Here is a 13,717-nt window from a genome sequence, read left to right as displayed (position 1 = left end):
TTATTGAATATCTTTTTAATATATTTAAAAATATATTAACGGCTTCACTGATTTCTGTTTGATGTAAGTGATTGTTTGTAAATTTAAATATATTGGCAGATATTGGATATATAATTGTGCATGTTTATTTTAGTTTACTCGCCAGACTATATACATTCCAAAACAAATCAGCCACAGCTTTTTACAAAGATACATTTATTTGTTACATGATCTGAAAGCATAACAACTTCAATTATAAACTACCAGTTTTACAAAATATCAGTCATTTGAGTATTTTATATGATAAAACTTGCAATTAGAACTGAAACCTGGCAACCATGTTTGAATGAAAATAAATGCATATTTGTCATATTAAACGGAACTTTATGGACTAAATTATGGACTAGTGGTGGTGCTTCATACATTGTTGGTCATTCAGATTTTCTGTAAAAAGAATACTGATATGATAATACTACTACAACTAATAACATTATAAAATGTGGAAAGGTGTGATGAGCTGCTGGCTTAAAGACTATTAACCACTTTCTGATTTCATGAAATCAAAATGTGGCAATAATAGGTGGGGGCTAGCCAATGAGATTGCCACTTGCTCATTATTCCTGCCCACTATGGAAGGAACTGACCGTTGTTTGTTCTTGTTCTTAAAGGCTGAATAATTACAACTGAACTCAGTCATTTTGACAGGAAAAACAACACCAAAGAACATTTTACATGTAGTGTGTCGATTTTTGTGGTATATAAGATTTTCTTAAGTAATGACGAGTCGGCTGCCTATGCACAAGAGTTTAGTTGGTCTGTTTGCATTTATGTTTTACCTGAATGGACACTGTATCTCATTGCTTTTCTTTATACCTAACATGTGAAAGTTTACCGCACTCTTTCATTTTACTGTTAAAGAAAATAAATAGTTGGGTATTGAAATATGTAAATAGTCTCTGACATGTTGTTTTGTTCACAGGTTAATGGTACCGAGGCTGACTTTGAGTATGAGGAGATTACACTGGAAAGGGTGAGTGCAATGACTAGTGCTGCTGTTCTATTTTTTTTTTCTTCTAAGATTTCCTATAGTTCTTATAGGCCACTAAGACATAGTTCTTATGACAGGATCATCTTCAGGCAAGATTGGGGACGGATACGCCACTATTCAAAATGTACTTACAAAATGTGATGTTTTTCCAAGTGAAAAGGGTTTTTCTCTGAAGTATAGATGGTTTTAATCAGTAGCTTCGTTGAATAAACATTAGCACTGCATGTTTCAAAAGAACTGCACGTTGTTTTTATATCACTGTATAAGGAAACTGACTGTCTTCAGAATGTCATTTTCATTTCATCTTGCCTGTAATTCCTGATAATACCGTGTTTTTGAGCTCAACCATGGATTGTGTACAGCCGTTACTGGGGAAACCGTTATTTCTGCTGCTCCAAAAGCACCTCCTGCTGGCAGAGAATGAATTTGCAATTTCAATAAGACCTTTTGATTTACGCAGAAAACATTGCTTGTTACAAGAAATAATCTAATCTAGAGGGTGCTGTTGTTATTGATTCTTTGCAGAAGTCTACCGAAAGTAAAGTTTGGGCCATAAAAGCGTGCATGCACAGTAACGTTTGTTTATGTTGTTGCCGTTGAAACCCTCTATAGGCAGAGACTTAGCAATCATTTGAAAAGTAGTAATTTTTTACAGATTGCTGGAAGTGAGAGGAGTTTATGGCTTAAATGGCAACAACTGCATGTCAGCATTCATTTAATATAATATTACAAAGATAGACAGATTTATTTCTTTAAGGGGGTCATGAAATGGAGAATCTGGATTTGATTTAGTATTGACTAATGACAATTTTCTTTGCATACAGGGCAATAATAACTGCAGATTAGAGTTTAGCAGTGTGTATCTCAGTCTTTTTAGTATTTTCACAGATCTCTCTGTTATTTTTTCTCTGAACAGCTTGTGTATAACACTGACCCATTGCTAAAATACAAGCAGCCACACAGCTAAATCTTTAAATACTTCTCTGCAGCGACTCCATTTACCAGCTCAAAGGCTGTCAATTAAAATGCAAGACATCATAGCCCTCAGTGCTTGAGAAAGCATGAGAGACTATCTGCTGCCTAACCTACTCCATCTTTACAGACTTAACAGGGAGGAAAAAGAGCACCATCTTGCCTTCCACAGTCAAGTCTTAATCCCTGACTCTGCCTAAGCCCCCCCCTTCTCATCAGCTTTTTTGTGACCCAATTCAGCACTGCTCTGTAGTGCACATTTATTAACTCTGCATAAATAAACAATGCTCCTCCACAAGCTGTTGTCAGGCCAGCATAAAACCTGCTTCTTATTTGCAATAATGTAATAACTCGTTGCAATCCACAACTGAAGACTGAAAGTGTTTTATATTCTGTGCATTTTTTCTTCATGCTTTTTGTCTTGCATGTTGGCTTGTAGTAATTAGTATGTGTTGCCCAAAAATTCACTTTATTATAGCATTTACCTAAACGTGTTTTGATTAGCATTGTAAAAGATAGTCAAATAATTACTGTTGTATTAGTACTATTACAAATGCTGCTCAGTGCATTGTTAGTGACTGTGGGTTGACTTTAACTTTGGTAAGAGCTATTTCTCTTTCTAGGGCTGCAACAACTTATCAGTAAAACCAATGCAAATAGATATTTGCTAGCTGACAGAGCAGAACAAGCTGTAGCACTCTTTTTTGTAGCATTTAGTTTAAACCTACTAACAGTTATATTGATTATTTCTTATATTTAATAATTATTGCCTTAATAAATGAAGAATGACACATTTTGCAATACATTGAAATCATATATTTGAATTTCCATTTTGGAATTGTGAATTCAAATGCAGAAAGGGCACTGCCATTTGGCATTTCATATCGCCAGTTGAATTTGAACCTGCTTTATGCTCTAATAGTCTTCAGCCCCTTTCTCAATGCACGTTGGTCCCGGAAAATTGCCGGATTGCCTTCTGTGTGAATGCAAACACGTCCCAGGATTGATGCCGAGTGTTTTCGACCCGTACATTACACGTCACATCCTGATGTAACGTGTCATTAGGGGACCTTTACGGGTTGTGTGTGAACATATGCACAGATTCCAGGAAATCACTGGCAGTGTGAATGAACCAAAATCTAACGATCCGGGAACAATTGCCGGGACACATTACGCGTGTATTATCCGGAATCTCAGTGTGAAAGGGGCTAATGACTAAGGCATAGAGTTGTGTTTTAATTGATGTTCTTCCTGACTGTAACCCTGACTCAGCTTTTCTTTCACCTGCTGTTTAGGGGAATTCAGGCCTGGGCTTCAGTATTGCCGGTGGCACAGATAATCCTCACATTGGTGAAGACCCCAGCATTTTTATCACCAAAGTCATTCCAGGGGGTGCTGCCGCTCAGGACGGGAGATTGCGGTAATTCTCCGTTTCTCATCTGTTTTCTGCTCTCTTTCTGTTGCTGTCCATACTCTAAAAAGTATGATAATGTTATGTTATCTTATGCAATGACATCTAGAAAAAATTTAAATGTTACTTCATTGCCTAAAATACTTGGATCTACATGAGGAGAGCTTTCAATAAACCTCTTTTCACATGTCACTTTAAACCAGTTTGAGATTTAAAGTATATGTCAGTATTTCAATATGAGATTGTATTGTATTGACCATTGAGCATAGTAATAGATTTCCTCCTCATGCATTGTTGTTTGGGTTAGGATGGATTTGTCCTGTTTTGAATTGGTGTTACTAAGTGATAGAGCCCTCCAGTGTCTCGGTGCTGTCAGAGGCTAGTTAAAGCAGCACTGCTGAGGTCCTGACAGCATCACACTGACAGCTCTGCACATACCCATACACACACACACACACACACACACACACACACACACACACACAGAGAAAGAGAGAGAATATAAAGAGCCCTATCATTGGCTGTTTACATTATTTGTAAATTAAATTGTGTGTGAGAGAGAGTAAATGATTAGGGTTAGTGTAATGATTAGGGTTGATTGTATGTCATAAAGACTTTGGGACACTTACTGTACAGACCATGTGATGTATAATTGTGTAACTTTAGTTTGTTTCAATAGGCTTGATGACTTTTATAGTTTTGTAATTTTTTCGTGCCCAGTAAGAGCTGTCACTAACAAATTAATTGTAGCCTAGGTCAGGGCTCTGAACCAGTTCAAGGAACGAAAACGAAATGAACGAAATTTTGTATTTTGCAAAAGATTTACGGTTTTATTTATTTTACAGTTTTATTTATTTTGCAAAAGCTTGACAGTTTTGAATGATGTCTTGCTTCTATAGGTGCATCTCAATAAATTAGAATGTCATGGAATAGTTCATTTATTTCAGTAATTCAACTCAAAAAGCATGATTTATTAGCACAGTAACAAGAACAGCAGTTTAAGACATTAACTTGTAAGTACAAAACACAAGATGGTTCTCTTTTCAATACATGAGCAAGACTTTATTGGACCTATGAATCTAAGATATATAAACTAATCTAACACATAAACACATGCACTACCACATTCACATAAGTTGCAGAAAGAGAGAAAGTGTGGAAAGAATTTGAAATCCCCAGTTTCTAATTGTTTAGACCTGAACAACCGTCAGTCATTTCATTTAACCCTTTTTCAGTGAGGCTATGAAACTTTATATTAAATGCACCAGTTTAGAATCTGGAGGTTTACTTGCATTGCCTGTGTATGGGGAAAGAAAGAAAAGAAAAGAAGAGTGTGAGGACACTATGGGCCCTATTTTAACAATCTAAACGCAAAGTGTAAAGCGCACGGCGCAGGTGCACTCAGGGCATGTCCATATCCACTTTTGCCATTTTAACGATGGAAAAACGGTTGGCGCGCCAGGGCGCATGGTCTAAACGGGTTGTCCCTATTCTCTTAATGAGTAATGGGTGTTTTTTGGGCGTAACGTGCAATAAACCAATTAGAGTCTAGAGTTCCATTCCCTTGAAGAGCCAGTTGCGCTCGTGCCATGACGGATTTGCTATTTACACGGCGGAATTTGGCAAGCGCAAAGACAGAACACGTCTCCGAGATGAAACGGAGCTGCTTGTGTGCGAGCAAATAGATAGCCTAATTCTGATACATGCGATGACTATCCATTATGACATGTAGGCATTTTAGCCTACAAAAAATTCTTATGCATTGCAATCCTTTAATTTTTAATATTTGGCATGTTTGTGTGCTGCTGTGCATCCCTGTGTTTAATAAGCAGCGTGTACGCGCGTTGTGGACCCACCTATACTAACACGCTCTTTAAATAACAAAGAAAAAACAGTGCGCCAGACTTTAGACCAGGTTTGAGTTGGTCTATGGTGCAGTCTATTTTCAGCTCCTTAAAATAGCAATGCGCCAGCAATGCACCTGAACACACCTCTTTTTTAGACCAGCAAGCCCATGGGCGCACAAATGGGCGCAAATGCATTTGCTAATTAAATGACGTGGCGCTGGACGGGAAAATGCGAACAGCGCCGGACTGAAACTAGCAAACACACTTGCGCTGCGCCTTGCGTCGCATTGCGCCGGGTGTAGGATAGGGCCCTATATGTCCTATATATCTTCTCAGGATGGTAGGGGAACAGCAGGCATGTGGGCCAAGAAGCCAAAAATTCCAAAAAGGTGACAAAGGCATGCTTGAACGAACAAAAAGACACAGAAGTGTTCATGTCATCGGGATTTAAACTTGGCTGTTAGACACATCCCTAATGGTGTTAGCGTGGGGTGTTGCTATGTTTCTCCTCCCAATACATACATCAACATGTTATCTTAGTCACATGGTCCAAATTTTCCTACTCTTGCAGAGAGTAATTTAGGTATGATTTATATAAGAAGAATATAATACATTTTAACCAAGAATTGATTGATAGAAATATTTTAAGCACAAATTATCAAACACACACATACCAAACTCAAATATAAACCTATAAACTATTCAGTAGTTATTCAAAAGGACTTAAACAATGAGTGATTAAAACATGATCAAAGTGTCACACGTCAAATGTGTTATGTGTTACATATGTGATATGAAGTTATTCAATGATGTAGGGATGTCACGATACCAAAAAATCTAGTAGTTGGTACTGATACCACTAAAATTACACAATACTCGATACCACGGCAAAAAATAACATAATGGCCTTCAAATAACACTCACACACACTCACGCATGCGCACACAAACACTCTCTCTCTCTCTCACGCACACACACACACCCCTATACTCTGAATGCAAGCATTAGTTTAAATTTACTGACATACTGGCAGGCCCGAAAATATTTTTTTAAACCATTAACATTTATTATTTAAACCAGTTATATTAGCCAATAATGTTAATAAGGATATTCCGCATATGGATACACAACAAATGAACAAGCTGTAAGCTGTCAGACAGTGTGTGTGAGATCATGCGCAGTGCTCGTGCTTTCAGAGCTGCGTGCTCTCATTTAAATCTCACACAATCATATTCATATATTGTCGTCATCTTCCACATGTAGTTCTTCTGTGTGCTCGCCTTGTCAACGTTTTTTCTTTTTCTTTACCCTCTGAGGACCGATTGAAACACTTCCAGGCGTATGCTCTTCCTGCCTCCATCAAGTCCTCAAGAATTGCAGCCTCGCTAGTCGCTACCTTCGGTACCATCGGTACTTACACTACTGAAGAAAAACAAGTACCGGCAGGATTTTAAAATGATTTTATCGACTTGGTACGATAGTATTGACATCATTTTAAGCATCATTTTAGGATGATTTTATGCATTCATTATATGTAAAGGAAGTCTCTGTGTTGTTCTGTGAGTACTGAAGGATTCAGTTCTGTGAGGAAGAGGTCAAAAAGGTCTTAGGATTCTGAGTCTGGTCTCTTTCCTGGGTGGGAGAAACCAATCTAGGGAAGCCTTAACTCATGATTTTACTCATGATGTTTTGTCTCGTTGACCCTCCCAGATGACAGTCATCTTCCTTAAGATACTTTGTTTAAGCTTTGAAAGAGTTGGTTGGTTAGGTAGCTTCACACTTATTGACTCTAGGATCCTGGATAGATTTATGATTTAGGGATTTATAGATTTTAAGATTTATTAATATTTATTATCGTCCATAATATGATCCATCCATTTTTTTTTTGCTGTAAGTAGTAGTAAAGAGTAGGAGCTCAACAGTTCGTGTGCGCCCAGTCCTTTTGCTTGAACATTGAGGAGTATGTAACTTCTCCTATCCTATCTTTATACTAGTAATGCACTTTTTGGCAACCAAAAATATTTGGCCAAAACAGAATTTTTGGTTTCAGAATATTTTCAGTTGCTGAAATTTTGGTGTATCACTAGTATTAACCCTCTGGGGTCTAAGGGGTTTTGGGGGCCTGGAGAAGTTTTGACATCCCCTGACTTTTGTGCTTTTTTCAGTTGCTTATAAACATATACATGGCTAAAGTCTAATAACACTGTATTCAGTATAAACTGGGCTACAATAATATGTAAATAGCATGTATGTACATGATTGAATTTTTGAGAAAACAATGTTTATGCGTGGTTAGTAAAAAACTAAAATTTTGAAGTCACTGAAATAAGTTCATAAAACACCTAGAGACCATTTGTTCACAAGAGTGTCAAACATGGACCTTGTAGCCTAGAATTTTTGCTTCAAAGTGATGTGAAAATCATCTTGTTTACTAGCTCACAGAAAACAATAGATTGATTTAAATTTTCTAAGACACTTTTTGTTTCGAAAGGGCATATGCGAGTAGGTGTGATTGACCATCAATATTAATGTGATTCACACCTGAGAAGACAAAGGCCCGCATAATGAGCCTTTCAGCCAGGTGTGTGACTGAGAGGGAAGAGTTAAAATAAATAATGTGATGACAAAATAAATGTATATATTTTTAGGTTTGTAGTTTATTTAGAATATATTTAATTATCCCACAAAATAACTTTAGATTCACTTGCGAGTGCAGTTAAACAGTTTTAGGAACAATCAAAGCTGACTTTCAAAGCTGAATTTTTAGCATCATTACTCCAGTCACACAATCCTTCAGAAATCATTCTAATATTCTGATTTGCTACTCAAAAAACATTTGTTATTATTATTATTATGTATTTTTTTTTGATTAATTGAAAGAACAGCATCGTTTGTAACATGATTATTGTATTTATCATCACTTGTGTGCTAAATAAAAGTTTTAATTTCTATATATACTGACTCCCAGCTTTTGAATGGTATAGTGTATATTGTTACACTTGCAGTAAGACTGGAGTAATGATGCTGAAAATTTAGCTTTGATCACAGGAATAAGTTACATTTTAAAATATATTCAAATAGAAAGCAGTTATTTAAAATAGTAAAAATATTTCACAATATTACTGCTTTAGCAAATGCAACTGTCTGTATTTTAGATCAAATAAATGCAGGCTTGGTCAGCAGAAGAGAATTATTTGCAAAAACATTAAAAATCTTACTGTTCAAAAGTTTTGACTGGCATTGTGTCATGTTGAAATACATAAATGAACATCACATACCTGGCACATACCTCATATTACTTTTATATCGTATTGCTGTCTATGTTATACGTTAGATCATAAAAAAACATAAAAAACATAAAAAAAACTTCATAATGTTTCACTTGATTATACATTTAGTAAATAATAATATGGAAAAAAAAAGTCTAACTAGTAAAATGTGTACAAGTTATATGAAAACTAATACAAGTAGATTAATAATAAAAGACTTACTCATGTTTATGATCTCTGCTGGTTTAAGCCGTTTCATTCTATTTTCTGAGGTAATCCAAATCTTATTCCTCTCAGCACGTCTTCTTGAGGAGAATTTTGTATCGGTATTATTCCTATCAGCGCAAAGCGGACAGTAAAATAAAATAAAAAACTTGAAGAACAGTCTCGCTGCTTTGTTTGCTGTCATGTGGGCATTTACACGCCGCGAGCTTCATGTAGACAATTGTAATATCAATAGCGCGCTCGACGTGTTGGCGTGGTTGCATTAGATATAATGTAGGGAGACGTGAAAGACTGGACATCGCATTGTTTTCATATGGATTACTTTATCACAGAATATTTGTTTTCGATAAGATTTGCTTAGTTTAAAAGTAGACATGCCAAACTTTCTATAGATATCTCTGACATGTCTCTTTGTTGAGTATTTGCTGAGTTACAGTTCATTTTAATGACGCGTTTCTAAATGAAGATCATGCAGAACCAAGGCGGCAGACAGCGCTCTCTGTTTATTTTTCTTTATTTTATAAATACACAAAGTTTTGTTGTTATTATGTGTGTATTGCTCTTATCTGTACGATCAAAACTGAAAGTGTAATTTAAATTATTTTCGGGATTATCAGCAGAAGATGCCACAAAACGTGTATCCGCGTTGATCAACTCCAGAGGGTTAAGCTAAGTTACATCATCTCTAGAGTTTGCTGTTGATGGACAGTGTACACCGTGCAGATAAATGAGATTGATATGTCCGCACTCTGCACTGTTGCTTGTGCATGTTTGACCTGTGCTTTGCTCCATGCAGGGTGAATGACGTGATTCTGCGAGTGAATGATGTTGATGTTCGGGATGTGACTCACAGTAAGGCTGTGGAGGCATTGAAGGAAGCGGGGTCCCTGGTCAGACTATATGTTAGGAGAAGAAAGTCTGCTTCAGAGAAACTCATGGAGATCAAGCTTATCAAAGGACCCAAAGGTAAAGTAACACAAGACAACTCCTCATTATTGCTGTTGATTTTTCATTTGGGTAGCCTTTGACATTTGACAATGTACCTTGGATTTTAAAAGTCTTACCACTTCTAAATGTTAGGTTAGTTTGAATGTAAATATTTATGATCTGTGTAACGAGAACATACAGAACAAATGTGAGTAGGGCTGCACAATATATCGAAATTATTGAAATATTGCAAATGTGCATATTCTGGTATGCATATTGCTATGGTTTGCGATGAAGTGAATGAGTGATTTAATACTTTGAAAAGTTATGTATGGTCAAAGTTTTAAGTGGATAATATAGCATCTGGCATGCGGTTGTTAGCTGGGATATGTGCTCGTGTGCATGGTAGTATGCGCGTGCTCTGATGCAAGACAATCAGCAAGCCATGATGCTTTCATAGCGAGCTAATCTGATAAAATGTGGCAGCCCGGGGCACCTACAGCTGCAGACGATGATTTAGTGCCAAAATGTAGAAGCAGCTTAAAGATATGACAGTATTTTGGTTTTAAAAGAGATGACCACATGCAGACTAAAGTTATATGTAAAACATGTAAATCTCAAGTGGCAACATTGTGGAAACACTACAAATCTTTTCAGTTACCTCAAAGCAAAGCACAACAATTTGCAGCTATGCTCGGCAGCAAACCTTCAACATTGGCTTTACTAGGCTCTATGTATCAAGTTATAATTGTGTGCTCTTGCTCTATTAAAAAGATGAATAGCATGTTGAAGAACGGTTTCAGTTTCACCCAACCAAATTTTACATTTTTAGCCTCTAATCCTTCACTGGATTACACTGAAATAACAAGAGTGCTGCTAAATATCTTGGGATTAATATCTGATCGGAGGTTAGAGTGTATGATTGTTAAAGGGTTAGTTCACCCAAATATTAAAACACCCTCATGTCGTTCCAAACCCATAAGACCTCCGTTCATCTTCGGAACACAGTTTAAGATATTTTAGATTTAGTCCGAGAGCTTTCAGACCAAAATGTATTTTCGATGCTTCAAAAAATTCTAACGGACCCTCTGATGTCACATGGACTACTTTGAAGATGTTTTTATTACCTTTCTGGACATGGACAGTATACCGTACATACATTCTCAATGGAAGGATTGAAAGCTCTCGGACTAAATCTAAAATATCTTAAACTGTGTTCCGAAGATGAACGGAGGTCTTACGGGTTTGGAACGACATGAGGGTGAGTCATTAATGACATAATTTTAATATTTGGGTTATTTGCATAAAATATGCCCCACTGTATCAGGAGACCATAGACCATAAAAAAATTTCTATGGTCTAGCCCTGTTGCATTTTTTTTACGCACATATATATATATATATATATATATATATATATATATATATATATATATATATATATATATATATATATAGCAACAGGGCTATTTTATTTTATGCAGTAGAGGTGAAGGCACTGCTGTGCAAATGCCCCTCCATGTGTCTTCCTTTCCTTAAAAAGGTGCTAATGACTATATATATATATATATATATATATATATATATATATATATATATATATATATATATATATATAGCAACAGGGCTATTTTAAGGCCAGCCACAGCATTTCCACAACACCGCAAAGACCTTAAGATGCTGTTGCTATGGATACATTCCTCTCTGGCCTTTACACACAGTTTAAAGTTATCAGTTTATTTCTCTTTTTAGTTTATTTAAATTCCATTCAGATTACATGATAGCATTTTATGTTGTTGTTGTTTGTGAATGTTAACTATGGCATATAGTGTTGATTATTTAGCTGCTTTTAATTTTTCTTCTGTCTAGATGTTTTTTGCACGTTAAGATGAGCAGCTAAATCTAAGTTTCAAATAATGTTATGTTTTTGTCTGTATCTTGGTTTATGCCAGGTCTGGGCTTCAGTATAGCAGGGGGTGTTGGGAATCAGCACATCCCAGGAGACAATAGCATCTACGTCACTAAGATTATTGAAGGTGGAGCTGCACACAAAGATGGGAGGCTGCAGATAGGAGACAAACTTCTTGCTGTAAGGAAACAGTCTATTGCTTGTTGTTGATGACTGTGTGCTTCTTAAATAGATTAATGTCTGTGTGTGTTTTGGTGTGTGTCATAGGTAAATAGCTCCTGCCTGGAGGAAGTTACCCATGAGCATGCCGTGACTGCCTTGAAAAATACCCCAGACGTGGTCTACTTGAAAGTGGCTAAACCCAATAGTGTCTTCATGAATGACAGTTTTGCCCCTCCTGACATCACCAACTGTGAGTTCCACATGGGGCGGGGAGTGTGGGGGGGTAGGTTAAAATGTCTTACTTGTACAGACTGTTGCAGTGTGTGAAGCCCATGCCCGGCAGTGGTTGTATTGATCTGTGCTCTGTTCGTAGCCCTGCCAGCAGGAGTACTAATAGGCCACAGAGGAGAGGACTAAACTACTATCGATTGCGCTTGTCTGAACGTGCCACCCTCGCAGCCATTAAAGCTTACATTGTGCAGTAGAGGTGAAGGCACTGCTGTGCAAATGCCCCTCCATGTGTCTTCCTGCCCTTAAAAAGGCGCTAATGACTCAGTAAGGCTGAGGGTTGTGCCCTGCGCCGCAACAGCTAAAGTCCGTCTACACTGGACAAGAAAAGCGACCAATGCAAATCATTTGAACTTTGTGTCAGTTCGTCATAAATAAAACGCGGCAGCAGGGGATTTGTCGTGTTGCGCCACACCGCATCTAGTGACCACATCACTGATTATATTGGGTTCTATAGTATTTTGTTGGAAAATTAAACACTTTGGACATGGAGCTGCATTGAGATCCTATTATTTCTTAACCATATAGGGCATTATGAGGATTCCAAAATAAAAGTTTCTTAGGAACTAGAGGCCCTCTTTACATCTGGTATTAAGATGCGTTTTGTCGATCCAATCAAAAGTCGACAATGCTAAATGAAATTGGAGTCTGAAAATACAATTCTTTAAATACATTAAAACTTTTTTTTTTAACTGGTATAATTCAAGAACCTGTACATTGAGTCACATTGGGCACCCCATGTCTTTGGGAATGAATCATATAGGGCCTTAAAAATGAAGGTTACAAAAGAAAAGTTTATGAAGACCCAGAATTTAAAAGGATATTGAGATATATTTAAAACTTCTAGAGGTGCAGGCATGCAAACTTTGGAAAAAAAAATATTTATGGCACTTGGACAGGTATGTTCTATGCTATTGTTTTGTTTTTGTTTTTTTTTAATAGTATTTTTATTAGAATTTTACATTTTACATACCGAGTTGGAATCCCGGCTCGAGGAACTTTCCTGATCCCACCCCCCTCTCTCTTTCCCACTTCATTTCCTGTCTGCTCTCAACTGTCGTATCATAATAAATACAAAACTCCAAAAGAATCTTCAACGTATCAGCTTTATGCAATATGTCTAAAGTTGTCTAACACCTAAAGCATGAAATGATATTAACATGCTAATTAAAACACTTCCAGAATATCAAAAACTAAAAAAGAAATCCAGAAGAGCTAGTCCATCTCAGGTATTGACTAGTCAGTTGTTGGACAACTGATCTGCTTGTCAATCAATGTGACCCATCCCTTCAGTTATCAGTCAACTGTCTTCTTATGGAAAAGCAAGGATGAACCCAAGTTTTAACCCCATTTGTTGTTGACCTTTTAAAACCCCTGCTAATGGTTATCAGATAAATAATGATTCATTACTATGTAAATTAAATGTATACTATGTATCTAAAATTTTAGAGAAAATAGTTTTTAATCAGTTATCTTCATATGTCTCACAAAACAATATTTTAGATAAACTTCAGTCTGGTTTTAGAGCCCATCATAGCACTGAGTCTGCATCGCTGAAGGTGTCGAATGATCTACTCCTTGCTTTGGACTCCGGTAAATCTGCTATTTTAATGCTACTTGATCTTAGTTCTGCATTTGATTCAGTTGATCATGCTACCCTTCTTAATCGTCTAAGGGATGA

At 36.7% G+C, this 13,717-nt stretch overlaps 1 protein-coding gene across 24 annotated transcripts in view; it reads left to right on the top strand.

Annotated features, from left to right (window-relative positions):
- dlg1b (discs large MAGUK scaffold protein 1b) overlaps window positions 1-13,717 on the top strand; it is a 130,335-nt gene that overhangs the window by 96,227 nt on the left and 20,391 nt on the right. For all 24 annotated transcript variants that reach the window (XM_042717820.1, XM_042717819.1, XM_042717829.1 and 21 more), the window contains 5 exons: window positions 959-1,009; window positions 3,295-3,419; window positions 9,548-9,717; window positions 11,630-11,766; window positions 11,854-11,998. In XM_042717820.1, coding sequence (XP_042573754.1) covers window positions 959-1,009; window positions 3,295-3,419; window positions 9,548-9,717; window positions 11,630-11,766; window positions 11,854-11,998 — 628 coding nt within the window. The remainder of the gene's footprint in view (window positions 1-958; window positions 1,010-3,294; window positions 3,420-9,547; window positions 9,718-11,629; window positions 11,767-11,853; window positions 11,999-13,717) is intronic.

This window comes from Cyprinus carpio, chromosome B2, assembly GCF_018340385.1.
Source record: "Cyprinus carpio isolate SPL01 chromosome B2, ASM1834038v1, whole genome shotgun sequence".
Lineage (NCBI taxonomy): Eukaryota > Metazoa > Chordata > Actinopteri > Cypriniformes > Cyprinidae > Cyprinus > Cyprinus carpio.
The sequence above is the reverse complement of the archived record's forward strand: the minus strand, read 5'-3'. Positions and strand labels throughout refer to the sequence as shown.